The 27794-nt window shown below is 32.7% G+C and overlaps 1 protein-coding gene, 1 long non-coding RNA gene and 1 pseudogene across 7 annotated transcripts in view; 1 reads left to right on the top strand and 2 right to left on the bottom strand.

Annotated features, from left to right (window-relative positions):
- The window catches only part of LOC145798625 (uncharacterized), a 217928-nt gene extending 207718 nt beyond the window's left edge, over nucleotides 1-10210 (top strand). For all 6 annotated transcript variants that reach the window (XR_014339795.1, XR_014339792.1, XR_014339794.1 and 3 more), the window contains one exon: nucleotides 9667-10210. This is a non-coding gene — a long non-coding RNA (uncharacterized LOC145798625). The remainder of the gene's footprint in view (nucleotides 1-9666) is intronic.
- LOC145798983 (beta-amyrin 28-monooxygenase-like) lies at nucleotides 699-2650 on the bottom strand (annotated as a pseudogene).
- A 4721-nt stretch (nucleotides 10211-14931) lies between the features above and the next one.
- Nucleotides 14932-20478, bottom strand: LOC145799481 (putative disease resistance protein At4g27220). Its single transcript, XM_082889074.1, has 2 exons — nucleotides 20327-20478; nucleotides 14932-18098 (listed from the first exon to the last, which is right to left on the bottom strand). Exon 2 carries the CDS (start codon nucleotides 18094-18096, stop codon nucleotides 14932-14934), a length of 3165 nt encoding a protein of 1054 aa, XP_082745200.1. The 5' UTR covers nucleotides 18097-18098; nucleotides 20327-20478.
- Nucleotides 20479-27794: the final 7316 nt, after the last annotated feature.

Below are 27794 nucleotides of genomic sequence, written 5' to 3' on the forward strand. Positions count from 1 at the left end.
ATTAAATGCCAACTAACTTCTTGGTAGGATAATTCTAGATTCTGGTTTGATTGAGTGGGCAGCTGAATTGTTATTTAACAAACTTTATTTCTTCTTTTAAAGTTTATATTTGGCAGAAAGCAAAAATGAAGTTTTGACCAAATTTCATTATGCATCAGATTAGACAAATTGAACATCGTGGATAAAAATGTTTACCCATTGAGAAGTTAAGGTGAGCCAGATTACCTATAGATGTGTCACATAACCCCACTCATAAAGTGGAATATCATAAGTTCAATAAAAGTTCCTCTGGGATAAAATGAACTAAAGGCAACATAGCATTAGACTTAACTTGAGCTTTTTGGAAATGGTGCTATGCCCCGGGTCATCAAAATAACTGGCATTGTTATTATACACCATTTTCTTCATAAGGAACCAAAATGGTAATAGTGACATAAATGCTCCCACTGATTCCTTTTGAGTGCTTGGACATGAAAATCAATCAAATTGTCAAGGAGTGATTCCCTTGACCTTGTGAAGAAGGGTCCTTGCAGCACACAATTGCTACAGCAAAATCTTGTTAATAAAATGTAGAAAGTGAGTTTTTAATTTATTTTTTTTACTTTTATAGCTGAATTGTTTCCACTAAACTGATACATTAGGTTTATTCAATAGGGGAAATATTGTTTTTCATCAAAGTCAATGAAAGCTACGTGCACTTAAATCGCACCATTAGATTTCTTTGGTTTAATATGAATTGGTAGCCCCTGATTGAAAACTGGCATTGGATCTCTGCAGAAAGAATCGTCAATGCAGGAAAGCTTACATGTGAACTGGGTCACCAAGAAATGAATCATAGCTAGTGTTTCAATTCTGGCACACTCATACGCAGGACACATTCTTGGTCCTCCTCCGAATGCCACAAAACAGTAAGGAGGGGCTGGTGCTTTTTTCTCAAAGCGTGTTGGATTGATCTTTGATGGATTTGGGAAAATTGTCTCATCCATGTGAGTCATGCTTGCTGCCCATACGACCTGTTTATTAGAAATTTGTGTTACTTCTAGCTTTTATTTTATTTACATTACATACATTTGTTCTGGTAATTAATCTACAATGATGGAAATATTTGCAATATTTACGCATACTTGCCACCCTTTTGGTAGTAGATATCCTCCAAATTCTGTATCTTTGAGAACCCTCCGGAAGGAACAGAACCCAGGAGGGGTTATACTTAAGAGTCTCCATTGCTACTCTCCATGTGTATTTCATCTTGGTAAGATCATCCCATGGGAGAAGCTCCCCCAGGGTCTTGCTTTTAGCAATCTCCTCTTGTTCTGCAATCTCAAAACAGATAATTTTTCAGTATGTTCTATTTTCTAGTATCCTTTTATCTTTTCAGTTCTTAAATCTTTCTCATGAATCATGATGAGGGAGCTAGTTGGGGGCATGCCTTGAACAATAGCAGCATAAATGGATGGTTCATTGGCTAAAAGCCTGATCAAGAAGGTAAGGAGGATGGAGGATGTGTCATATTCTCCAACCATTATAATGACTGCATTGTCCTCAATCTCCTCATCAGACAGTAGAGCTGAATTGTCTTCATTGCGGATACTAAGCAAGCAAGTGATGAGATCTTGATAAGGGCAGCACCATTTTTTTCCAAGGTTACCCTCCTCACTTATAAGGTCCATGAGTATGGTTTTCATTTTTTCCCTTGCTCGGAGGCTAAGGCAAATTCACTGGTACTAACAGCATTCCTTCAATCATGTTTTGAAATAAACCTCTTAGTGCATCTCTTCTTGCTCCTCGTTCTATTCCAAATATGAGTGAACAAATAATTTTGAATGTGAGGGTCTTCATCGAAGGCATCACCTATATTATCGACAAATTGTTTCATACTATTAATGCAAGGAGGAAAAATTAATAGGTTTACATGTCTAAGGTCCTATGGAAATTGTCATTTCTCCATGTGTATATGTGGTTGGTTTTGTAGATTCTCAAATAGCTACTAGCCAAACAGAAACCTCATGCGCATCTCTTGTTCCACTCATGACGTCATGATTTGCTTTTGTAAAGAAAGGACCATCTTCATTTCATTATAATTTTATTGACTAGTTACTAGATAAAACTATGGATTTAAATCTAGAGTTTTGAAATTTACATCAGTAGTTGCAACATACGTTGACCTCATTTTTGCCATGCCAATGCATCTCCATGTGCTTTCTAACTTCTTCATCCATCTTCCCAACATATTGTTTTAATGCTTCAGGCTTCAAAAAGGATAAAGTGCTCCCCTTATTCGCTTGTGATCTTCACCACTCAACTCCAGTATAATTTTCTCACCACAGACTCTCCTCATTGATGCTGGTTGCTGGTTGGAAACCGTCTTGCTGTCACACATGTATATAAATTTGTTTGCAGACTGTCCATGGAGAAAAACTGTAGGAGTTCCAAAGAGGCTGAGTTTTGAAATGGGGCCATACTTTCTTATTCTTTCATCAAACCATGCCTCATCCTTGTTCGCTCGTATCGCATGTAGAAGGCTGAGGCTATGGCCTATGATGGGTAATCCCATGGAACCTGGTGGGAGCTTGTTGGAAGTTTTCTTGGTTAGGAAGTGGAAGATAGGAATAAGTAAAACTAGCAAACTTAGATAGTTAACAAATTCCATGGCTGATGGAAATAGAGAGAGTGGTATGTTGGTTTTGAAACTTTAAGATGGTTGAAGACTACTTATATGGGCGATTTTGAGGTGATAAGGACGACCCTTCTTTTACCTAAACCAATGAGAGAGATTGGCCCTTGTTTGCTTTGTCACTTTCTTTCTGTAGAGAGAGAGAGAGAGAGAGAGAGAGAGAGAGAGAGGCCCTTGTCTTTGTAGGTACAATCTTGCTTTGTCATTTTCTTTTTGTAGATACTTGTTATCTTTGTAGTTACAATCTTGCTTGTCATGTTCTTTTTGTTTTCTTTAGTTGATGATGTTGACATGAATAGATGTTGTCGATATTTGTTGGGCATATAAGCTCTATAATGGAGTTGCTTGGACATTTCCATAGTGATTAAAGCACTGTCTTCTGAGAAGGACCTACAATGTTTTCCGTAGTTAATGATGTTGATATGAATAGATGTTGTTGTCAATGTTCGTTGGACATATAAACTACAGAGGAGTTGCTTGGACGTTTCCATAGTGACTACAACACTTCCTTCCAAAAGGGGCTCTATTTCCAATGAGCAGCAACAAAGGCCCAAACTTAATTATGAAACTATTTGTACACTAAAATTTGTTATGTTCATTAAAACAAGAGCCATAATTCTAGTGTTCAAAAATGCCATTAATCACCCTGTCATCTGGCATTTTTTATTTTTTTTTAAAGAAGAAGAAGAAGAAGAAATGGAAAAGCATGGTTGTCAAATGACAATAACGACACATTTTCTTCTTATTGTGCGACAAGACGACAATTATTGTCATCTGAAATTTTTTCCCTTGCGTCTTCTCCTCATTTCACATCATCACCTTTTCACCTCTCACTGCTTTCTCTCTCCCCGTCATTTCTCTCTCACACCCTTTTTTACACCGATGATTTTGATAATATAGGAATTGCTGATAAAACGATGTTGTTCGTCTTGCTCTTGAAGATTTTTGACTAAAAAAACAAGTTTTTCAAATTTTTTTTGGGGTACTTAATAAGTCCTTAAGCAATTTAAGCTTCTTTGTGGTTTTTGTTTTTGGAGTCTTTGAAATTCAGTAAGGCTTGTTTAGGTCATAGGATGAGAAATAGGCTTTTTTTCCCTTGAAAATGTGAAGTCCTTGGGACATTATGCAAAGAAAAAAAATTGTGAGTATTAAGATTTTTACATGGCCATTTTATAATTCAATTCTCCATTCACTAATGGTGAGCAATTATAGGTGGGTTTTCATTCTATACTGTTTTTCCAAAGTAGACACTTCATCTGGGTTTTGAAGTTTTAAATAACCTTTCTTAGTTGTGGTCTAAGTAGAAGGGAGTAAGACAAATGATGAAGGGGAGAGAGAAAAACTATTGAAAAGGAGAGATGATGAAGAGAGAACAAGTGGAGAGAGATAGAGAGTAAAAGGTGAATGATGGTTGAGCTAAGCCCTAGAGGAGTAACCAATAAGAGGAAAGGGTCTTAATTTATATTGAACAGATGCACCACATAAAAGTTAAAACAAAAATATCATGGTATGTCATCCTTCCCTAAAATGGAACTTTCATGCTGGAGCAAGAACTATCATGAAAATCAATCTAGACCTAAAGCAGACTTGAGGGCTCTTGTTACTTCAATACTAAGACAATAATTGTTGTACTATTAAACAAAAATAGAATAATAAGATTAAGTAGACAATAATATATTTAATCCAGACAATAATTGTTGTACTATTAAGATTAAGTAGCTGTAGAATAGAATACCGTTGGCCTTGACCTTAGCTAAGTTTTCAAAATTGAACAGCCCAACCTTTATAGAATTTGAACACCATCTCATTTCAACCAAAAATACAACTCTGTCTGGATTAAATATATGAAATTTCATGTAAGACCTCATTACATAAAAGTTGATTTTGTTGTTTATATATTGCAGAGGCAAAATTTTCTTTTGCCACACATTCTCATGGGACAAATTCATCCCATGGTATTCCTAATTCGTGCATTTTTGGGAATTTATTGTTTAATGGGATTGTTTATCGACGCTTTTTCTTTTTGGGTGTGCAACTAAGCACGAACTATGCGGAACTTATCAAATTACCAATCCAATCCCAACTCCTACCAGGGTTATCAAATTAGACCTTAATATTGGTAGATCCCAAGTATGTCTTTGCATTGCAAATAGGAATATTGTTCAAAAGGGATTCTTTGTTATGATTGGTTTAGGGGTCTACGTCAAGTTATGTTTTGGCAAGGTTTATGGTTCGGTGATAAATCTTTGAAAGATGAGTTCCTAGAATATTCTCGATTTTGTCCCAGAAATCTGTTATGGTTAATGATGTTCTTTTGTTTGATGGAAGCTTGAACAAGTGGTGTTTGCAATTCAAGAGGAGTTTATTTGTTTGGGAGAATGTCCTTTTGGATAATTTAATGAATACTTAATTCGCTTTGCTTGACACTTGACATGGAGGATAAGCTGCAATGAAAGTGGGATAAAAATAATGGAACCTATTCGATTAGATCTTTTTATAATGTCTATGAAAATTTATCTTGTGGTTTTGAGGTTTCTCCTCTCAAGCTGCATCTCTTTTTTGGAATAATCTTCGCCCATTCAAAGTCATAATATTTTGTTGGCAAGCTATTCTAGGTAAAGTAGGCTCTCAGGAAATTTTTAGCTAACAGGGGTAATCCTAAATGAGTTTTAAGCGCTTTGTCCAATGTGTTTGAGATTTGTCAAATCTGTATACCATCTCTTGATTCACTGTCAGTTCGGTTGGGAATGCTGGTCCTGTTGTTTAAACTAGTGCGGGCGGTGTTTGTTCGGTCTACCCTGCCTCTGTTGGTTTGATCCTCCTTCTCGGAACCTTGAGAAACGACTTTGGGTGACCCTCTTCTACATGGTTATCTGGTTAGCTCAATATGCTATTGTCTTTAATCACTCAGAACAGCATGCTCATGATGTGATTCACCTAGTAAACTTGTGTTTCGCTCTTTGGGCAAAAGCTTGTTTTGTTATTGTCAATTACCCAGTGTCTGGTATTATTAGCTACCTTGACGGGATCAGGAAACTCAAACTGAAGCTTCTTTCCAAGCTGCCTTGACAGACATTGAAGTGATAAGATGGTTGAGGTGCGAAGGGAGCTTGGCTCTTTTTTATTGTTCTTCTTGTTGCTACTGATATGTTCTTTGATGTTGCTGGTGGTGTAGGGTTACTGTTTTGCTGGCTAGGGAGGTCTTTCTTCCATGAAGAATATTTTTATTGCTATGGGAAGCCTTAAGTTATAACTTAGAAGGTTGTGTTGTTGCTTTTTAAGGATGATGGTTGTTCTTGACACTACAAGGAAAAGTACTTTGCATGGTCTTTATAATATAGAGTTTTTTGAAACGTCTTTGTTGATTAGTCAAGCACAACGTTTTGTAAACGTTGTCTTACATTTAGGTCAGACAACGTCATTTAGCTATGTAGTGATCATGCCGGTTCATATTAAAACCTTCTCGTCATTTGAGACCTTTCAAAACCATCTCACTCCAGACTCTCCTTTTCAAAACCCTCTCTCAATCTTGATCACTCTCACTCTCTCTCTCTCTCTTCACTTCAGATTCAGCAAATAGTACAACCACCATGTTCAGAAACTCTCAGTTTCCTCGATATCGAGATTGAACAGAAGATATTGTGAAGGCTCTTGAGGTTGAAAGCCCTCAGTCACTGACTGTTGAATGATCTACGTTTCTCTCTCTCTCTCTCTCTCTCAGATCCATGAAGGTTGTCGATGATTTGAAGGTTGATTCTTGCAGATTTGAAGGTTGATTGTCCAGATTTGTGATTCTCTCTTTTGATTTTGTGAGTATTTAATTCGTTTATTTATCTCTCTTTTTTTTACATCGGAGAACATAGATCTGAGATCAGCCCCTGTCAAAATTGTCTTTCAATCAATTGATCGATCAATTGTTTTCGTTCAGATCTATTTCGATTAATCATTTGATTGATTTTTGTGAGTCTCACTCTCTTTTTGCTTATAAATATTTGTAAAAACTGTCTTTCAATCAATTGCTTATAAATATCTGTTTCTCACTTTGGCATGAAGGTAATGAGCTTCATTCTCTCTCTCCTGAAACTTGCTCTCTATGTTCAATGCATATCCACTATCCAGACTTATGCTTTTTTTAGTATTGATGTTTTTGATAGTGTATGTTAAAGTTTTTGATTGTTTTTTCAAATTTTTGGTTTGGTTGTGAATTTGCCACTAATTGTTATATTGATTCCATGTTTCTTTATGCAGTAACTGTTTCTGCAATTTTTATGTAGTAAATTCATTGAAGATACTTGTTTTATTTTTTTTATGTGGATCGTTGGAAACAATGAATAGAAGCTCAACGATGAAGAGATGTAGATCTACCCTCTCTTTGATCAAATCTGCTTTCTCTCTCTCTGATCTGCTAATATGGTAATATCAGATCTACTCAGTCTCTCTCTAGTCTATTATTTTGCCTTTTTTAGGAATCTTATTCTGGCATTTTCTTGCTTTCTGACTCTCCTACTAGTCGTTTCAGTGTAGTTTCCATTTAAATTGATAAACTACTATTTTTCATTGCTTGCAATTGCTTGGAAAGAAAACATGTGATTTACACCAATAGGAACCAACTATCTGTAGATGATCTGGCTTTTTATTTTGTGAAGCTACAAGAGATTATCTTGAAAAGATCATTCTGCATCTTAAAGTGTTTTGTGGTTTCTAACATTGGTCATTCAACTCTTGTTTTATTTTATATTTTTTGTTGAGTTACCTAGATCATGGTCCATCAAAAAAGGGGGAAAAGACACCCTTTGGTGGCCTAAAGTTTATTCTATTTAATCTTGTTACTTCTGCAGTCCATATAATATGCTTTATGCTTGTCACTAGTATATTTTGATACAATTCATGCTTGGGAGTTTATATAATGTAGTGGACCCCATTTAATGGGACTTAAGGATTGGTTTGGTTTGGTTTTGGTAAACAAAATATCAAATTTCAGAAAGTATATTCGTTGAAATTTTTGAAAATGGGAAGTATGAAGATGGCCAATCAAAAAACAAAAAAGGGTCATATGTTTGAGGTGTATTTATTCTGAACAGCTATATTCTTGACAGTATTCATGATTGTTAGATATACGATATTTGATTTTTTTTATTGAATATAAGGTAGAGCGATGATATTCACACTTCACTTGTGAGAGGCTAAAAGACAAAAAATAGGAAAATTTTAAAAGAGAATGGGAATATCATTTCTATTAATGCTTTACTGAACAGGATGAACATGGTTGGTTGTTATTGTATTGCATACTCACTCATACTTTGTTCCAATGTCTATTTTTCTTTCAGCTTGAGATCCTCTGTAATTTGGCGATGTGGAGAAGAAAAATAATGTTGTAAGAATCTTATCAAGTTACTCTCTTGGTTATTAATTTCATAGCAACAAAGAACAAGAGGCTGATTTCTTTGTTGTTTATTCTCTCTGCAGCCATGTGACTGCTAGGTTAATAACCAAACATGTGGTTGGACTTGGCCTTGGGGAGGTAATAGTGACTACAGTGTGACTGATTTTTTTTTTTTAAAATTCATCTATAGTGGCATCAAGTTGCTTGGGCATTAATCTTTGTTTAAGGGATACCTTTAATGTTTGGGATTTCTTATTTTATAAGTAGAGAGATTATCTACTTGTTGAGACAAAGTGTTATATGTCAAAAGGACTAATAAATGTGAATGTTTGATTAACTGATGTTTGGGATTTCTTATTGCATATGGCAGATTTGTCATTGTAAACCAGAAAAGGGTTGTCCATTTCCAATTGGGAAGAACAACAAAATGTCATAATAGTTGTCAATCTACTCAAAGCTTCTTCTCTTTCTTGATCTTTCTCTAAACTTTTTCTTTCTAAAAGTTTTTTTTTTTTCATTGTCCCCCACAAAAAGGGTTGCTTTCTTTCTTTTTCTTTCAGGTGTCTCCCAAATCTCCAAAAAAACCCACAAATCCCTGAAACGCTCAGGTTCAATTTCTCAACAAGTTTTCTAATTATGGGTAAGCCTCAAATGAATCCCTTTTTAGCATTAATAACACTAGTCATATACATCTGCTAATATTTAATTTTTGTTGGACTACTTGCTTCAATTTGTGATGGTTTGATTTTATTTTATTTTTTTGGGTAATTATTGTTCTAATGATTAAATTTTGCAAATTGGGTTGGGATTCTGCTATGGATTTGGCTTTGATTTTGAAAGTTTTGATCTTTATGATTATAAGGGCTTTAATTGTAATCCCTCAGAGGGTTTAAGTGTAATTGTTGCGTTTGGGCATTTTATGGGTCTTGAATTCCAATTTGAATATCATGGAACGTGTACGTTTTCTTGTTAAAATCTTATTGCTGTCAAGTAGTTACTTTTTCATTGAATTCAATCAAAAGTTGTAGCAAGTTGAATTGTTCAGATGGTTACTTACCCTTAACAGAGAAGTGGTAGTCTTGTGAGTGATAAGACTTTTTCTTTTTTATTTTGTTTGTATGGGATTATTTTTGTTTATGGAAACTTTACACATATACACACTGGGACGAGGATGAATCGGCGTCATCAATCTATCAATTTCTTTACTTCTCCTAAATTGTGCCAGCATTTAATTATTATTATTGATGGGGAAAGTTGTTAGCAACATAAGAGGGTAGTCATTGCAGATTTATCAGTAGTTTAGTTTGTGCGAGTGTTTTTCTGTGTGTAGTTAATCGTGTTGGTTTTAATAGAGTGATATATAGAAATTGCTAACAAGTGTATAATTTCATTTGAGAGGGTAGAAAACAATTGGGATAATTAGCTATCAGAGACTGTGGTAACAAGTTTTGTTGATCAGGTGTGCTCATTTATTGTTTTGGAAGTTGAAATTTTTCTCTCAATTATTGCTTTTCCAAGCTGTGGTAACAAGTTTTGTTGATCCGATGTGCTCATTTTCATTTTATTTCTGAACAGGGTGTTATGAAGATAGTGTCAACAAACGGATTTCTGCTGGTTGCAAAGTAAAGATTTGGATTGCAGATTGGTTTGCACAGTTGAACAACAAAATAGGGGGATGATTTGAAGAAAATTCAGATTGTTGGACAGTACACGATTGAGATTTAGAAAGTTGTAGGGTTAAATCTCGAAGGAGGTAAAGTCGAAAGGAGGCATTTTTTGAAAAAAAAAAACATCACTAAATGATGTCATCATGACATTATATCTGAGGCAAGTATAAAAATGAAGAGAGGTAGTGTTTTTTGGAAAAACGCCACTAAATGATGTCATCATTACATCATACGTTAATTGTGACGGAAAAGTAAGTGGATTTTTGTGATGTTTTTGAAACACTGCTAAGTTATTGCGGCAATCGTATTTGTGACAAAAATATCAAATGTTGTAAAAACCTATTGTGGCATTTTTCAAGCCTATAGTGGCATTTTTGAAACGCCGGTAAAAGTCAAATTTCCTACCGTGTGATTTTGGAGTTTTGGAAAGGTTTTTTTGTTGCTCTTTGGAGTTGTGCAAAAATGATGAGTTCTGCTTTTGTTCTCTCTCTCTCTCTCTCTGTGTGGTGTGGTTTAGCTTTGATTCTTTCTGCACTTCCCTTAGCTTGCTTTTTTTGCTCATAAAAAAAAGAAAGAAAGAAAAACAAAAACAAAAGAAAGTGGACGGCAATTGTCATGTGCTTTTGGATGGTCCTTTGTGAACAAAACATGGAATAAGGTGGATGCTTACTACAATATATATATATATATATATACATATAAATTGGTAGGGGAAGGGGAAGCTACATAATTGTAACTCAAATTTGGACATTACATTTGGTAACTCATCTATCGGACTAACCCTTAATGTTAGCTACTTGTTATAATAACTATATATATTTTGGTAGGTGGCAAGGCAAGACAAGGTAGGTTGTACTCAATGTTGGAGCTAGGAATTTGAAGATGGACAATATTTGTCGTTTTTCATGCTATCAAAATTTAGTGTGTTTCACATATAGCTTGTTTTGGATTTACATGTTTATATATATATTTTGTGTTCCACATATATCTTGTTTGTGGGAGCCTTTTGGAAGATTTCTTGGTTAGGTGAAGGAAGGTAAGTAACAAAATTAGTAAGCTCAGATAGCTAACAAATTCCATGGTAGAAAGGCTTAGTTGTTGCCTTTGTAGTTACAAGCACGCTCACAAGGGTTTAACGGTTTGGTTTTGGAGCTAATCTCTTGATTTTTATTGATTGAGAACTAAACAAATCACATATTATGATTCAATTTGCTTGGATATTTCTATAGTAACTAAGAACTTCCTTCAAAATAAGGCCTGCAATATTTTCCTTAATTGATGATATTGATATGTATAAATAAATGTTGTTTTTCAATATTTGTTGGACTTGGACATATAAATCATAAACTATACAGGAGTTGCTTGGACATTACCCCAGTGACTAAAGCTCTTCTTTCCAAAAGGGGCATGCAATAGATTTCTATTTCTAAATGGAGATCCTATGTCTTCTTAATGTGTGTCATTTTATATTTCCTCAATATCATTGGTCCTCATGTTCACTTGAGAGAAATATAAGAATCAATTGCTAAGGATTTATTGCTAAAGAAACATTCTTTACCACATGTTTTTATAATCATCCCATGTTTTGAAATGTTGCATAAGATAGTTCAACTATGTTTCTGGAGGAGTTTCTTACCAACCTCATTACAAGGCATAGGACACAATGTTAGAGTAGTAAATTAGACTCGAGCGAAAACTTCGCCCACTGTATAAGTTTATATTTGAGGGAGAGACTGTTGGAACTTCTTGAAGTAAAATGGTCCCATATCGGAAAAAAAAGCAAATGTAAAGTCTTTAATATATGTCTGATGGATTCACCCCATATATGTTTAAGCCTTTAAGTGGATGCCTGTTTGAAATAACGTGTATTAATTCTAAGTATGGACACTTTCGATTGCCTAACATAAATCTAAGTATGGACTCCTTGGATTCCATAACATAAACTCTCTTTGAATGAATTACAAGCCCATCTTAACAAATTCAAGCAACAATTCATTTTTGTACTCTAAATTATTACTTGTAAATCACATTTCAGTAAAGAGCAAATTACAATATATATATATATTTATCATAGACACAAACAAGCATGAAAACAAATATATAATATTGTTAATTGAGAAATAATTTTGGATACAAACTCCATTACAATGCAGAGAAAGTAAAATTAAACATGTTGGGTACTCTTTTTTCCCCTTTATTCACTCTTCAAATCTTCAGCACACATTAGGTAAACATACCTTTAACGTGTAGTAGTTTTGATATTGCAAAGCAAGACAATTATTTAGAAACACAAATCATAGGAAGTGTATGCCCTTACACAATAAAATCCTAAGGTAGACATCACATAACCATAGGGAGTAGCTCAACATTCTTTATGGTTGACAACTGCAAAAAGAAAATGCAAACTCAATAATAATCTAGCAGTAATATCTATATTTTGCTACGTATAATGTTCGATTTTGTTTTTTTGTTTTTATTTTCGGAAACAAAAAAATAAAAATTTCAAAACCACCATTGCCTTCATATTGTTTTCATTTTTGCACAAAAAACAACTTTTGAAATTTTGAAAATAATTTCTTGTTGTTTCCTACAAAATGAGATAGGTTTTAGAAAATTATTTTTGAAAAAAGTATTTAAAAAATATTCACAAAACTTGTCTATTTTTCTGTAATAGAAAATTTCTTTCAGATAAGAATTGTATGGTTTTTTGGTATAGCTTGATGTAAATCATGAATTGTCTACTTACTCATGAGAGTTCTTCCTCATAAATTCATAATCTGGTTCACAATTAGATTTCATTTTCAAGAGCGTCAGTATGTCTTGCCTGAAAAAAAAAAAAATAATAATAAAAATAAAATTAGGAAAGATTATGATAAGAAACATTGATAATGACAACCAAAAAAAAAAAATGCGAGAAACCGGATAATATTGTCTGTGGATGAAAAATAAGATATTTAGACAACCTATGCCTGATTTCATAGGCTGACAAATCCATCAAGTGTAAGTTGAATAGGCCTCAAAGAAAATATGCAAATTAAAAGGCCAATTAATTTTATTTATTCCTAATGTAGTAAAATTTATAGTGAAAACTCACAACATTTTTAAATTACTTATTGATTGAATAAAGATCTTACACAATGCAGAAGGACCACAGATTTTTCGAAGAGAGATAGCAAGTAGGCATTCTTCTCCTCTTTCACTTTTTGGCGAATAATACTTTTTATCATCACTCCAAGTCATGGCATCTATCACTTTTTGATTGATTGTGTATATACATAATTTTTTTTTTTTGTTTGGTCTTAGGAAAAATAAAATATTTAATATAAATAAACATGTAGGAGGTGTTTGATAACCAAATTTAGCACTTAAACTAAATGTATCAAGTGATAATCAATTAAGCCTATTAAATAACTACAATTGATATCACTTAAAAATTTAAGTGTTTCTTAAAATGTGAGTTAAAACTTAAAAGAAAATTTTAAGTCATATGAAACTTACTTAATTCTAACTGAATTTATAAAATTAAACACAAATATCGATATATACTGTTATAAACTCACCACCACCACCTCCGCCATCACCATCACTACCACCACCACCACCACCACCATTGTTATCACAACCACAACTACTACTACTACTACTACCACCAACACCACCACCACCACCACCACCATCACCACTGCACCACTATCACTACCACCACTTGCATCACTATTGTTATTATTGCCATAAATACTATCATCAATTTATTACCACCACAATCACTACTGCTACCATCAACACCACCATGCCATTGTCGCCACCGCCGCCGCTACCACCACCACCACCATCACAATATAAAAACTAAAATATACAATTTGAAAATAATAGATTTTAAATTTGATTTTATACATATCAAACAAATTATTTTTAGTTAGCACTTAAATTTTTATCAAACAATTTTTTAATTTAAAAAATTGAATATTCAATATTCAATATTTAATTTTCAATCTTCAGTTTTTAACTTTATCAAATACATTACACACATTTGACTGAATGGCCTAAGGTCTCACTATTGGAATTCGGCAACTTGAAACCAAAAAAAGAAAAGAAAAATTCCTAATCAAAACTTAATATAAAATTTATTAAAATGCATAAAAGCAAAAGAAAAAATGAAATTGAGTGTTAGCATTTTCTTTTTTCTTTTTTATTTAAGGAAGGCATTATCTCAATCCACTAGTTCTCTTCCACATTTATCCAAGGGCCTATAAAACATTCATTGTCCAAAGGTCCTTGTCCAAAGGTCCTTATACGAAAATTTGATAAAAACATCCCAAATAAAAATAGTACTATTCAAATGGTTGTAAATTTTAAGCATTATGGAGAGTACTACCATATGAGTGGTTGCTAGATATTAAATAATTTATTATCTTATGTCCAAAGGCGATTTTTTTTTTTAGATAGTCAAAGGCCTTTCGATAATAAAGGCATAAATGAATATTCATTGTAAAAGGCCAATAAAAAGTAAAATTTCATCATCCATCAACTTAACTAAAAATAAAACTCTATGCACGAAAGATGATAATATATTAAATTTTAACTAAATAATAAAAGAAAACAAATAAATTTTACATTAAAAAGTGTAATCTATACCAAAAAAAAAAAAAATGTTATTTGAGTGTAATAAAGGGCCTCTCTATGCACAAAATTCATACACAAAAATATACCTAAAAAAATAATATGTGTTTAAGAATCAACTCTAATATAGTGAAGTCCACAATTTAAATGAATCTCGACTGTATATTAAAATTTTTAAGCATTTTTAAGTGTACAAATTTTGTGTATGTAGTATTGCTCTAATTTAATTTAAAATTATTAGAGATTTGTAATTATGTACCAACTAAATTATCAACTATGAGGAGGAGTTGATAATTTGATTTGTAATTTATTAAAAAATACAATGTATCATGAATTTTCATCTTGAAATTTTCTCTGAAACTAAAGTATATGATGTAAATTTAAAATTAGTTGAATATGAATCATGCCAACACAATAAATATATATAGTCCATTGATTTTTACTAGTTTATTAGTCAAGGACCCAATTTAATTTACTTAAAAAAAAAACATTGCCTCATAATGTAAGTAGTTACCTGATATACATATATATATATATATATATATATGTATGTATCTATGTTAAATGTGGTAAAATAGAGAAGTACCTCAGGTGGCTTTGAAATGATATATATGGGTTTGCACATACTGATTCAAGTCCATCCCCTGTAGCGGTATCACGGATTCATCATCCAATTCGACTTCCTTCAGTTTTGGTGTGCTGTCGGAAGTAGTGGCAGCGAAAGTCTTCATTTTGGGGCACTCTGTCACCATAAGTTGTTCCAAGGATGGCCATTCAAAAGGAAAGTCGTCTCCTCCTGTGCAGAAACCGCTTAGGTTTGGAAGACCTGTAAGGTAGATTACTTTGAGACTTTTGAACACCATCTTGTAGTCCACTTTCTCTTCGTGCCCTTCGTTTTGCTTGGCAGCAACAATTTCCTCCATTTCTTCACAGTTCATTACCGAAAGGGATTCAAGTTGATGAAGAGCTTGAGCTATGGAAGTTTGGAAGACATATTTCAGTTTGCCACATAAATAGACTTTCATAGATCTTAGGTTGCAGAGTTGCACATGTTGACGACTGGAGCAGTTCAATATATGCTTCAATCTAGGCAACTTCCATAGAGTTAAAACTCTCAAACTAGAAAGCAGCTTCATGCCTTCTCCTTCAGAACCAAAATCAAATACTTGTTCCAATTTCTTGCATCTGAATACCTTAAGTTCCTCTAAATGTTGCAAATTGAATGGAAGAAGAACTGTTGATAGTGAAGGACACTTGTAACAATTCAACCTTCGGAGCTTTGGGAAGCACACCCAGCTGGAAGTAGTAAGTGCACTTGCTGCGCATATCCCTTTGAAAATAGGCAAATAAGAGAGTTCCAATTCTTCCAGGTTGAAGGGGAATTGCAGATCACGTGGTTGTGCCTGTGATGAAATCCCCCATTCCTCTGTGTTGATCAAGTATTCCAATTCAGAACAATCTTCAATCCTCAGACGTGTAGCTCTCTTCAACACCATCTTTAGCCATTTACTCCAATTAACCATGGTTCCAACCAAATTTCCAAGTCCCAAATAATTTGGGGAACAATCTTTAAACACACCATCACAATCCGATTTTCCAATAACAATAATAAAACTTTCCAGCTCAGGAAAAACAAAGTCCTTGGGTATATACGCAATGTCAGGTATGGAAATGGTTAGCATTTTCAGGCGAGGCAAAGATCTTAGTGCAGCAACTACTTCCACTGCAGGGTATCCGATACTCGAAGATGTGATGCCAAACAAGTACAACTCCTCCAAATGGAATAAAGGCAATACCATTGTGGCCGGAATCGGAAATTCATGACGGCTTTCAGTCATGTCCAACAACCTTAGATTAGTTAACTCCCTTATAGCATTTGGTGCCTCAGAAAAGAAGGCATGCCTGAAGCTAAGGACTTCAAGCGTCTTTAACTGTCCAAGAAATTTAGTGTCCCCAAACTTAATTCCGTCAAGAACTAATGTTCGAAGACACATTTGGTTATTGAAAGCATCAGGACTACGAATTAAATTGTCAAAATTGTGGCTAAGTTGGCTCAAATCTAAAACACTCAGTGCTTTCATCCTTGAAAAGAATTCATGTGAACATGACCATGCATTTCCATTGTCTTGTAATAGTAATATTTGGAGCTTTGGACATTCCAAGACCTCAGGAAGGTTACTGATTTGATTTCTCATCAACGATATGCCAATGTATTGATCCAAACTATCTATATTTGGCCAATATTTCAAATTGCAACCAGCTCTTACAAAATACTTTTTGGATCCAATAAATATGGCAACATCACGTACAACATCATGCATTTTAATGCGATCTTGTTTATCACTAGCTAATAATAGACATGAAGCTATGAGATTGTTGATCACTGACTTTGCTCTGCCCCTGGCTTCTTGCACTGTATCAACATTTTTGAATACCCTCAACCCTATCCCATATCGTACCAAGTCTTCTATTAAGATGTTATGATCCTCGGGAAATAGAGAACAAAGCAAGAAGCAAGCCTTGGCTTCCTCATCTTGCAGGTAGTCATAGCTCAACTTAAGACTTTTGTACACATGTTGATCGACACCTTCAATGTTTGTTGGCACTGATTTTCTCAATTCTTGAGCTGCCTCATCCCATAAAGTAGGGTCATCTTTACCCTTCATTGCACTTCCAACCATAACAAGTGCAATTGGCAGGCCTCCACATTCTTTACAAACCTCATTAGCGACAACATTCAACACGTTAGAGTCAACAACATCGCCAACATTCTTTTTGAACAAGTCCCATGAATCTTTTTCAGATAAAACACCGAGATGAACAATCTTTGTCCTCAGCCTTTCCATTCCCATGGAATTGCATACTTGCTCACGCCGTGTTGTGATTATGATTTTGCAACCCTGGTGATCATTGTCAAATGGAATGCCCACGGCTGCCAAATCAAGTTTGGCCCAAACATCGTCCAATATAACAAGGATCTTCTTCACATCCCTAAGTCTTGCACACAACATGCTTGTTCGTGCAGTTGCACTTGGTTGGTTAATTAAGCTGGTGAAACCCAATATGCCAGCTATTTCATCTTGAATTGTTTTAATGTTCGGGTTCTGAGACACTACAACCATCACAACTTCATCAAAAAGCTTATCAAATTTTTCTTTTTTGCCGATTTCTTTTACCAAAGTTGTCTTTCCAACGCCCCCAATACCATGTATTCCAATGAAGTTGATATTATCATCACTTAGTGCCTCCATTACATTCGTCATTTCCAAATTTCTAGAAGCATAAGGCACAAACTGTTCAGAGGGTATGGACTCTATCCCCAAGGGAGGTGCAGGTTTGGATATGTTGTTATTGAATTTGCCTTCTTTTCCCAGCTCTTTAGCCTCCTCTGCTTTATTTTTTGCTTCTTTACCTAGCCGGCGTCGTGTGACCAAATCAGGAAACCACCCATTCAAACATTTTTGGTTCACATTGGTACCACCTTGGAGAAACTCTTTAGCCTGTAGAATGAACCCATTAACTTTGTCAATCCAATTCTTGACAATTTGTAGAATTTCTTCTCTATTCCTTGTTGCTGCATCGATGGAGTCGAGCACATCTTTTCTCTGAGCCTCTAAATTTTGAACTTGCTCTTGCAAATCTGCAATGTATTTCACTCGATGGAAGACATAACCGACTTGACGCCCAACTGGCTGCACCAATACTCCAACAACACTTCCTCCAATGGAAATTAGAGCACCAAGCACAGTCATGTCTGATGACAAACAGAGCAGTACTTTACAATGGTCCCCAATCTCTAAGTTTTCTAAGTTGAATTTTAATGGAGAAATTATCTATCAGTGGTACTATTAGAAAAAAAAAAAGATTTTAATCATTAATGTTTATAAAATGTACCATTTATTTATAAATTTTTTTTTTTAAAAAAAAAAAAACCCTACACTAAATTAAAATTTCTCCAATTTTAATCACAAAATCAGTGACCTCCTAAGAAGTGTAGACTGTGTACACACTCAAGCTTCAATTATTAGTTATTAATTAATTGTCTTAAATTCACACCCACAATTTCAATGTATGAAATTTTTCCTTCCAAATAATTCACAGACACAAATCGAAGCTGATCCCATATAACAATAATGGTTCCATAGATGCATAAATTAATATACACACAACTGTGTCCATGCAAAATATTATGGCTATTATCATGATGTACAATGCAACTTTAGTAGCTCATGCTGACAGACATTCAATTAGCTTTGCATTATGAACAGAATAAATAATTAGTGGATTACATTTATTTCTATTGTGTTTAGATGATAAATTTAGATAGAAATCCTAAAAGAAAAGGTGAAATTAAAAATATATATATTATTTATATTTGTCTCTCATTTTTTCTTTCATTTTTTTAATCCTTATCAAAATCTTTGATTCAAACACATTGAAAAGGAAGCTAGAAATTTATTCAATTTTTATTTGGATAAATTACACTTTACCCCTTTTATATTTGGCCACTTTCCCCCTTTGGTCCTTAAAATTAGTCGTTCATGTTTCCAGGGTTTTTTTTTTTTTTCTTAAAGCTAACTTTTATTAAAAATTAGACAAAAAATAACACATTGACAATCACGTGACATAATAATATTTTATTATATATAACTCACCCTACTAACATAAACTCAAACCCTAATATAATAATATATTTTGTATGTTATGTGATAATTATCGTGGTATTTCATGTCTAATTTTGAATAGAAGTTAGTTTTAAGAGTAAATTGAAAAAACTTAAAACATAAAGAGTTAAAGTAAAAATAAATAAATTTTAAGGACCAAAGTAAAAAAGTGAACAAATATAAAAGAGACAAAGTGTAATTTATCCTTTTTGTTTAGATTGACATATTGGAGAACATTGTAAAAAGTCAATTAATCTGAGCAAAGTATATAAGGGTGACTGCATCTCAAAAATTTGAAAACATTTTACATTGTACTAGTAATGATTAAAATAATTCCCAAAAAATGGGTGCGCCTTGCATTGGTTGAGATATATTGAACTTCTTTTTTCTTTAGATAGAAGATATCTATTAAATTTGAGAAAAAAAAAGAAGAAGAAGTTATCACCGCCATATTAAGGGCTCAACAAAATGGTTAATTTGGTACATAAAATTCTCCATTTCTTTCAACTTTTCTCTCTCTAATTAGGTGTCAATAATTCTTCTTACTTTTTGTATAAATGTTTTGCTCATAATTTTCATTTTTGCTTATGTGTAATGAGTTTTGCTTCATTATTTATGTTTGTCTAGTATTAAAGTTGTTGGCAGTTGCTATCTCAATAGATTGATGTGTCCAGTATTAATACTACTTTGCATTAATCTCAATACTCTACTTTGCATTACTCATTTGGATTTCTCTCAAGTTTACTTGAGAGAATTTGAGAAACTTGTGGGACTTACTAAAATCTCATTTTGATAATTCACATGGTTTATTTTGTAAGATCCTCAAATTTATATCATTCTTGAAAAAACTTAAATCGATCCGATAATCTGTTGTCTAAAATATTAAAAGATGAATTACAACTCAGTGTATTATTTCAAAAAAAAAAAAAAAAGATCCAAGTAATTTCATAAATTTTTTCACTAAACTGTAAATATTTAACAAAAAACCACCGATCTGTAATTTTTTTTAAAAGTAAAAGGTCTATTTTCAAAAACATATATGTCACATATTTTTTTTAGACAAACACAATAAGTTATGATTATTGAATCAAACTAATCTTTTTTTGTGAATAATATGTATTGAGATTTTTTTTATAGATAATATAATTGACGATCTTACAAAATAAATAATTTAAATAACGAAAATAAGAATCTTGATAGACTTCACGAACTACTAAAGTTCTTTCAAGTTTAGATTTAATTGAATTTGATTATAGAGACCCATTTTGTAACTAGCTATGTTGAGAGAGAGAGAGAGAGAGAGAGAGAGAGAGAGTACCTGTGGATGGTGTGAGTGTGGAGTGAGTCTGTGCAGGGAGGTTGGGGCAGTGGTAGATTGGGCTGAGCAAGGTGAATTGACGGAAGGGAAGACCAGAGTGAGTCCCTATAGCCTACTTTCTATTTATATAACAATAATGTTTTCTAATCTGAATTTTTATAATTTGAATGGCTCAAATGTCTTAAAACAACGTTGTTTTAAGGGTAAAACGACGTCGTATTAAGGGTAAAAGAATATCGTTTTAATACATTCGAACTATTTGAGCCACATAAATTCGAGTCATCAAGCATTTTTCTTTATATAATGGGTTTGAAACTTCTATATAAGTCATTTAAAAAAAAAATAAAATTTGATGATATTTTTTTTAAATTATATTAAAATTTTTATTTTTTCTGTCCATATTGTATAAACAAATTTGAAAATTAAAAAAAAATAAAATAAGCAAGAAAACTTCACTATTTTTGACTTTTTTTTAATATTTTCTGATTTTTTTTTTCTATGTTTTCGGTTCGTCTCATTAAATTAAATTTAGAACTCTAAAATTTTTTGAAAAATTATAAAAAAAAATTACTAAAGAAGAAAATAATCCCAAAAAAAAAAAAAAAAAAAAACTACCAAACAAGCAAACCGTAAAATAAGCTACAAATACCAGTGTTTTTTGGTTTACCTTTCAATTAACTCTTGGATTGAAAAATCCAAAAACATATTTGGTTTACAATCTTTCAAAATTGTTTTGAAAAGTGTAAATTACAAATATATTTCCTCAGATTTATTTAAAATACAGATTGCTTTTTATGATTTGAAAAATTACAAATACCTTCTTATTAGAATTTTCTATTTAACAGAATTAACTAAAAAAAATAAAATTTATAATTGTTTTCCTATAAAATAATAAAATTATCTAAATTATTAATTGAAACATATTTCTAACATTATTAAAAACTTTTAATTGATTTGATGATTTATTAATGAAAGGAGCAGTTTGTTATGAAATTAGAAACCTTAAGGGGTGAAATATAATTTTCAAAACCACATGGAGTGATTTATATTTTAATCAAATCTCAAGGGGTGCATTTATAATTGGGGTTTTTTTTTTAAGGTCTCTCATATTAAGATTTTATAGCATAAAGGACATCTAATATTTTCATAATGTCTAAGGTCCCTCAAGTTAATCCAGAGAAAATTGGTCAAGAGAAAATTAGTTCAGAGAAATTTCAAATTTCTCTGGCCTCCTTAGCTTTTCATGGACTCTCCAGAGAAATTTCAAATTTCCCTGCCTTCCATATACTTCCCACTCTCCAGAGAAATTTCTCTGTGGCTTCTTTATCTCATCATCAAGATTGTTTGGTGAAATATTACCCATGTTCCAAAGCTAATCCATCTTGTCTTGAATTTTACTGTTATTAGGTTTGTGATTTTGGGTTATCTCGAATGAAACACAGCACATTTCTTTCTTCAAGGTCAACTACAGGGACTGAACTCTACAAAACCACCCAACACAACATTTGCTTGGCCTGAACTCTACAAAACCACCCAACACAACCATAGAAACATAGCAGCAATTACAGGGGCATTAGCCACAGCCCAGCAAAACCCATAATAGAGCTAAAAAAAAAAGAGAAAAACAGCAATCTGCAGCCACCAGGCCACCATCTATAGCCCATAAAACAAGTTTAAAAAAATGAACCAAACATCGCAAGATGGTAATTTCCAGAGAAATTCTCTCCAAACCAGGGAAATTCCCAAAGAAATTCACCTCATTACATGCAGAGAATTACTTTGAGTTTAAATCAGAGAAAATTAAAATTTCTCCGAATTTAAACCAGAGAAATTTCAACACTGTCAGCCCAAAATTTCTCTGGTTTGTAGGAAACATTATATTCAACACTGTCAGCACAAACAATATATGCATGCATATGTATGATACACATACACACACACACACACACACACACACACACACACACACATATATATATATATATATATGTGCACAAACAATACTGTTAACTCCATTGTGCTCTCTCTCTGTATATATCATATATATACATATATATGCATTTTCTATACAACAATGGTTTCGGAGACCAAGGAAGATGGTTTGAAGAAAGTATTACCACACAAACATAGCCCAAACAAAGACAGACTTTGTGATTGCTTCACCGTCGCCGCCATGACCTCTTCTTCATCCCCACTCGCTCTGCTGGCATTGGTCCAATCAGACTCGTTTCCAACCTCATCGACACCGAGCATTCGTTTCGATGCTCTCGATTTGAATCTCAAATCAACGATTCTCAACTGGTGCTACTCCTCCCGTACCAAATGCCCTCCGTTACCGGATTACAGCTCCCTCGAGACCACGATTTGTGGGTCTGGACGTGTTTGAGCAAGAACAAGGGTTTTAAACGCCATTTTTGGGTGAAAAGTTGTTACCAGTATGTATGTATATATATATATATATATATATATTTTGGGGGTGTATCGACTTGAATTGGAATTGGATTGGACTGAGAGTGAGTAGCTTGTATGCAAGAAGAAGTGAACTCGGTGATGGAATGTTCGAAGAAGGCGCAGAAATCGTGGGCAAACAGTCAAATTTCTCTGATATATGTTTAGGGACCTTAAACATCAAAAAATAATTTTGTGGATCTCTTCCATTACGAAAAGTGGGAGAGGGACCCTAGACTAATTTTCCCATTATAATTTACCCTTTTGAATTTTTTTTCTCTCTCTCTCTCTCTCTCTCTCTCTCTTTTTTACACATCAATCAATCACTTTTTCTCTCATTTTCTCACATTTTACACACCAATTAATTAATTTTCTCTCACAAACATGTATTTAACTACAAAAAAATACAAATTATCACAAACGTTTTTCAAAATATATAACCAAAAAAGTTTTAAAATTTTGCAAATTCTTTTCAAAAACTATATTTCAAAATAGATGTTTAAAACGGAGTTGGGTAGCTCGAAAAACTCATTGCCCTGAATGGCTTGATTGTCGAAAACGACGTCATTTTGACTTCTTTTTTTTTTTTCTTCTCTTTGCTTCCTCTTCTTCCTTCTCCTGGACAATCTGGAAAATTAGAAGAAGAAGAAGAGCCTAAAAAAATCAAACAGAGAGGAAAAATTGGGGTTGTTTGAGTGAAGAAGAAGAAGAATCTTCAATTTTCATTGTTCTTTCACCAACATAATTTCTTCAACCTATCACGTGAAGAGAGAAAGAGAAAGAGAGAGATCATATAAATCCAAAATGGAGAGAATCAAAATTCAATGATTGGTCCTTGTTTTCACTCTCACCATGAAAGTTTCTTGACCCCAATATCTCTTTACATATGTAGTTGTATACCCATCAAGCTTTGTTCTTTGTGCTATGAATTGAAAAAAAAAAAAAAAAAATCATACCCAATCTCTCTCTTCACATATAGTTGTATATGCATCAAGCTTTGTTCTTTGTGCTATGAATTTAAAAAAAAAAAATCATATTCATTTATCCTTCGAATTCAAATCCAAACCCAAAACCCCTTTGTCTTCTTCTCCTCTCTTGCACTCATCATTCATACACATAAATAGCTATATATATATATATATATATAGAGAGAGAGAGAGAGAGAGAGAAGATGAGAGGTAAATTTGTAGAGGAAAAGTATTCTACAAATCCAAACGTATTTTCAAATCTTCACCAAACCCAGAATTCCAACAACCACTACATTCTCACACTACTCCATCCGTCGCTACCATAAAAGAATCCAACAAAGACGGAAGAGATGAGGGCTCCGGCGGCTTTGGCGCAAAGAGGAAGCTACTAGTTTGTGGGTTTCGACAGCTTTGATGTCGATTTGATAAAGACGAAGCTATTTGAGAGAGAGAGAGAGAGAGAGAGAGAGAGAGAGAGAGAGTGAGTGAGTTTTGAGGCAGTGTCTAAGTCTGAGAGGAGAGAAAGTGGGTTTGGCTTTTGAGAGGAAGAAGTGAGAGGAGATCAATTTTCAGGGACTTTGGGTCTTCATCTCCTTCTCCTCCTGCTCTATTTCTCTTTCTCTCTGTTTGTTTGGGTTTGTTGAGAGAGAAACGAGAAGTGGAAGGGAAAGAGAAAAAAAAAATTCAAAATCATGTCGTTTTCGACAATTGAGCCATTCGGGGCAATCGATTCGTGGTACAAAATATTTTCCTTTTTAAAACTAAACCAAACGGAGCCTAACTTATTTAATCCGCACTACACTTCCAATGAATGCTACTTAGCCCATTTGAGATGTTGACTATTTCAGTTAGTTTCTAATTTTTTGATTATTTTAGTTAATGAAAAAAAAGTTATGTTTAGGACGATTTGTAAATGTTTTTTTTATAGTTGAATAACTGATTGTGAGATAAAAAGCAATTAATTGATGTGTAAAATGTGACATTTTATATTATTAATTATTTTAATTATTTAATAAATATATTTATATATTTTTTGTCTTTATTAATTATTTTAACCAATAATCACCATTCCAAACACCACCTTACTCTCCATTGGAAAATTATTTATTGGTTTACATGATACCTCATTGATTACAATAATTTAATTTTAATTTTATTTTTCAAAAATAACTTGATAATAAACTCTCCTCTTGGACTACTCATTAGGGTGTTTTGGAAATATGATTGAAAGTTAGTTTTTTTGACTTTTTTATGTAAAAAATGATATGATCTAAAATAAATTAAAAATTAATTTGACTTTGGAGTGATTTGAAAAGATGGTTAAAAATTGATTTTTTGATTGTTTTTGACATTTTTGACTTTTTTTTGTAAAAAAAATATAAGGTATTATGACTTAAAATAGACTAAAAGTTAAAAACTAACTTCCCAAATTATCCCCTTTTTTTTTCTTTTTTTTTTTGTTTTTTTGTATATTCTCAAATGACCCCATTATATGTATATATATATATATATATATGTCAAATAAGAGAGAACGATTTTTAAACATGTCTCTAAATATATCATAGATATATTTAATTGCAATGGTATAAATCTTTCTAAACCAAAAAATTAACGGGTCAGATTACTTTTTTTTTTCCGCCCATACACACTCTCTCTCCCCTCAAAACTTTTTTCAAATCTGTATGAAAAACATACCACTCGCCCCCAAGCCCCCACTCACGCTCCTCTTTCTCTCTCAAAACATCACCTACTCACGCTCCTCTCTCCTCTCTCCTCTCTCCTCTCTCTACTCACTCACCGGAGTTCTGGGTTCATCAGCAACGCTTTTTGCAGGAGGGTGGTCGTTGCCGGTTTGTTTCCCAAGTGAATATGCTTTGTCCATGCTGAGTTTTGCATGCTCCAGGGAGGAAGACCAAGTGTTGCCGACGCGCTTCATGTGCGTTGGGGTGTCTTCTTTTTGCAGTTTTTGGGGAAGACAAAAAGCAAATGTTTGGTTCAACTAGGCACATGTCTGGAATACATTGATAGTTGGTCCAGCACATGGGTAAATATTAGAGGAAAACTCAAATTTTTTTTGGGGGATGAACCGTAGGCTAGTTGATGGTGAAATCATTTGTTTATGCATTTTGATATTGGTATTATGCAGATGCATGTATTCTGAAGCAAAATTGAGTAAGACCACATTATTTAAAATACATATAATATACGTGGTGTGCCTTTACAGTGATTATTGCCGTTAGGTGCTGTTTGGTTTGGTGTTTGAAATGGTGCTTCGGTGTCTCGCCGTAGTAATTGTGGGGCTGCTTGGTGATGTTTTGCATTGATCATATATTGGCGCTGTTTGGGAAACGCTACCTCAGGCTATTATAGGGTTGTTTTGGGAGTAAAAGTTAACGTTTTCGTGTTTTTTTTTTTTTTTTGATTTGTTTTAAAAAAATATATAATTAAATAAAGAAATGATGTGATATAAAATAAGTTAAAAAATTAAAAATTAACTTGTAATCATATTTCTAAATTGACCCAAAATATATATAGCATATTTGGGGAGATAACACATGTAACATAGTGGTTTGTGCATGGTTGGTAGTGCTTTGGGCCCACATATGCAAGTTGATTTTGAAGTTTATTTTTAACTAAAATAGTCAAAAAAAAAAAAAAAAAAAATAAGATAAGTTTTTTAATTTTATAAGACAAAATATCACATCTAACTCATAATTATTATATTCTTTCTCTCATAAAAAAGTCAAAAGTCCTTATCAAACTAGGCTTTTTAGCTCTAGACTAGTGTGCATTGCTTGATATTTAATTTGTTAAGATTGCAGAGCATTGGTTGGTGTGTTTTATTTGGTGTTAAGTATTTTTTTTAGGGCAAATTACACAAATAGTCCCTATAGTTTGGGGCTTGTGTCACTTTAGTCCCTGACTTTTCAATTGTGACATATTTGATCATGAATTTTGAAGCTTGTTCTAAATAAGGACAATTGAAAATATCATTAGATTTTTTAAGGATAAAATTGTCAATTTGATAAAATATAAACTAATTTGACAAAAATAAATGTCAAACAAATATTTTTGAATTTTTAAAAATTATTTCTTCCTACTAAAAATAAAATTATGTAAAATTGATAAATCTTTTAACATTTATTTATTTTTTTTACCAAATTAATTTTTATTATGTGTTTAGATAATGATCATGTAAAATTAATTTTAAAAAATTTATCATGTAATTTTTATTAATTTTACATAATTTCATCATTGGTGGATAAAAATAATTTTTAAAAATTAAAAATATTTTTTTGACATTTATTTTTGTCAAATTAGTTTATATTTTATCAAATTGACAATTTTACCCTTGAAAAATCTAATGATATTTTCAATTGTCCTTATTTGGAACAAGATTCAAAATTTAGGGTCAAATGTGTCACAATTGAAAAGGCAGGGACCAAAGTGACACAAGTCCCAAACTATAGAGACTATTAGTGTAATTAACCTTTTTTTTAATTATAAAATGTTAACACATGTACAATAGTTTTTTTTTTTTTTTTTTTTTTTTTTTTTTACGTGTACAATAGCTTTGATTTATGTATTTTGTTTCATGTTTATAATTTTTTTTTTTGACTTGTTCTTATATTTTGATTTGTAATATTGGTAAACATTATAAATCTTATATGTTTGTTGCTTAATTTGCATTAAGGCTAGGGGAGTTGTTATTTTATTTGAGTTCTGTACCGCGTGTGGTACAAATAAAATTGTTACAAGTTCTTTAAGAATGATAGTATTTCTTTATATTTTTTCAATATTTATATCAAAAAATGCTACAGACTCCATAAATTTTAACATAATACGTACAAATTATAACTATATTTTGATCATAATAGTATTTCAATTGTATCTTCATTTTGATCATAATATTATTTAAATTGTATTTTGGACATATACTAATATATATATATATATATACACACTAGGATATGCCTGTACCTAAAGGCACGATGTAAATAATATTAAGATTAAAATACAGTTATAAAAATATATTTAACAGACTGTACTTT

The sequence above is a fragment of the Camellia sinensis genome, chromosome 9 (genome assembly GCF_055761805.1).
Source record: "Camellia sinensis isolate YWXY chromosome 9, ASM5576180v1, whole genome shotgun sequence".
NCBI lineage: Eukaryota > Viridiplantae > Streptophyta > Magnoliopsida > Ericales > Theaceae > Camellia > Camellia sinensis.

What these genes read in the sequence shown, in the direction of transcription:
- LOC145799481 (XM_082889074.1), bottom strand. Translation starts at nt 18,096, where the DNA reads ATGACTGTGCTTGGTGCTCTAATTTCCATTGGAGGAAGTGTTGTTGGA.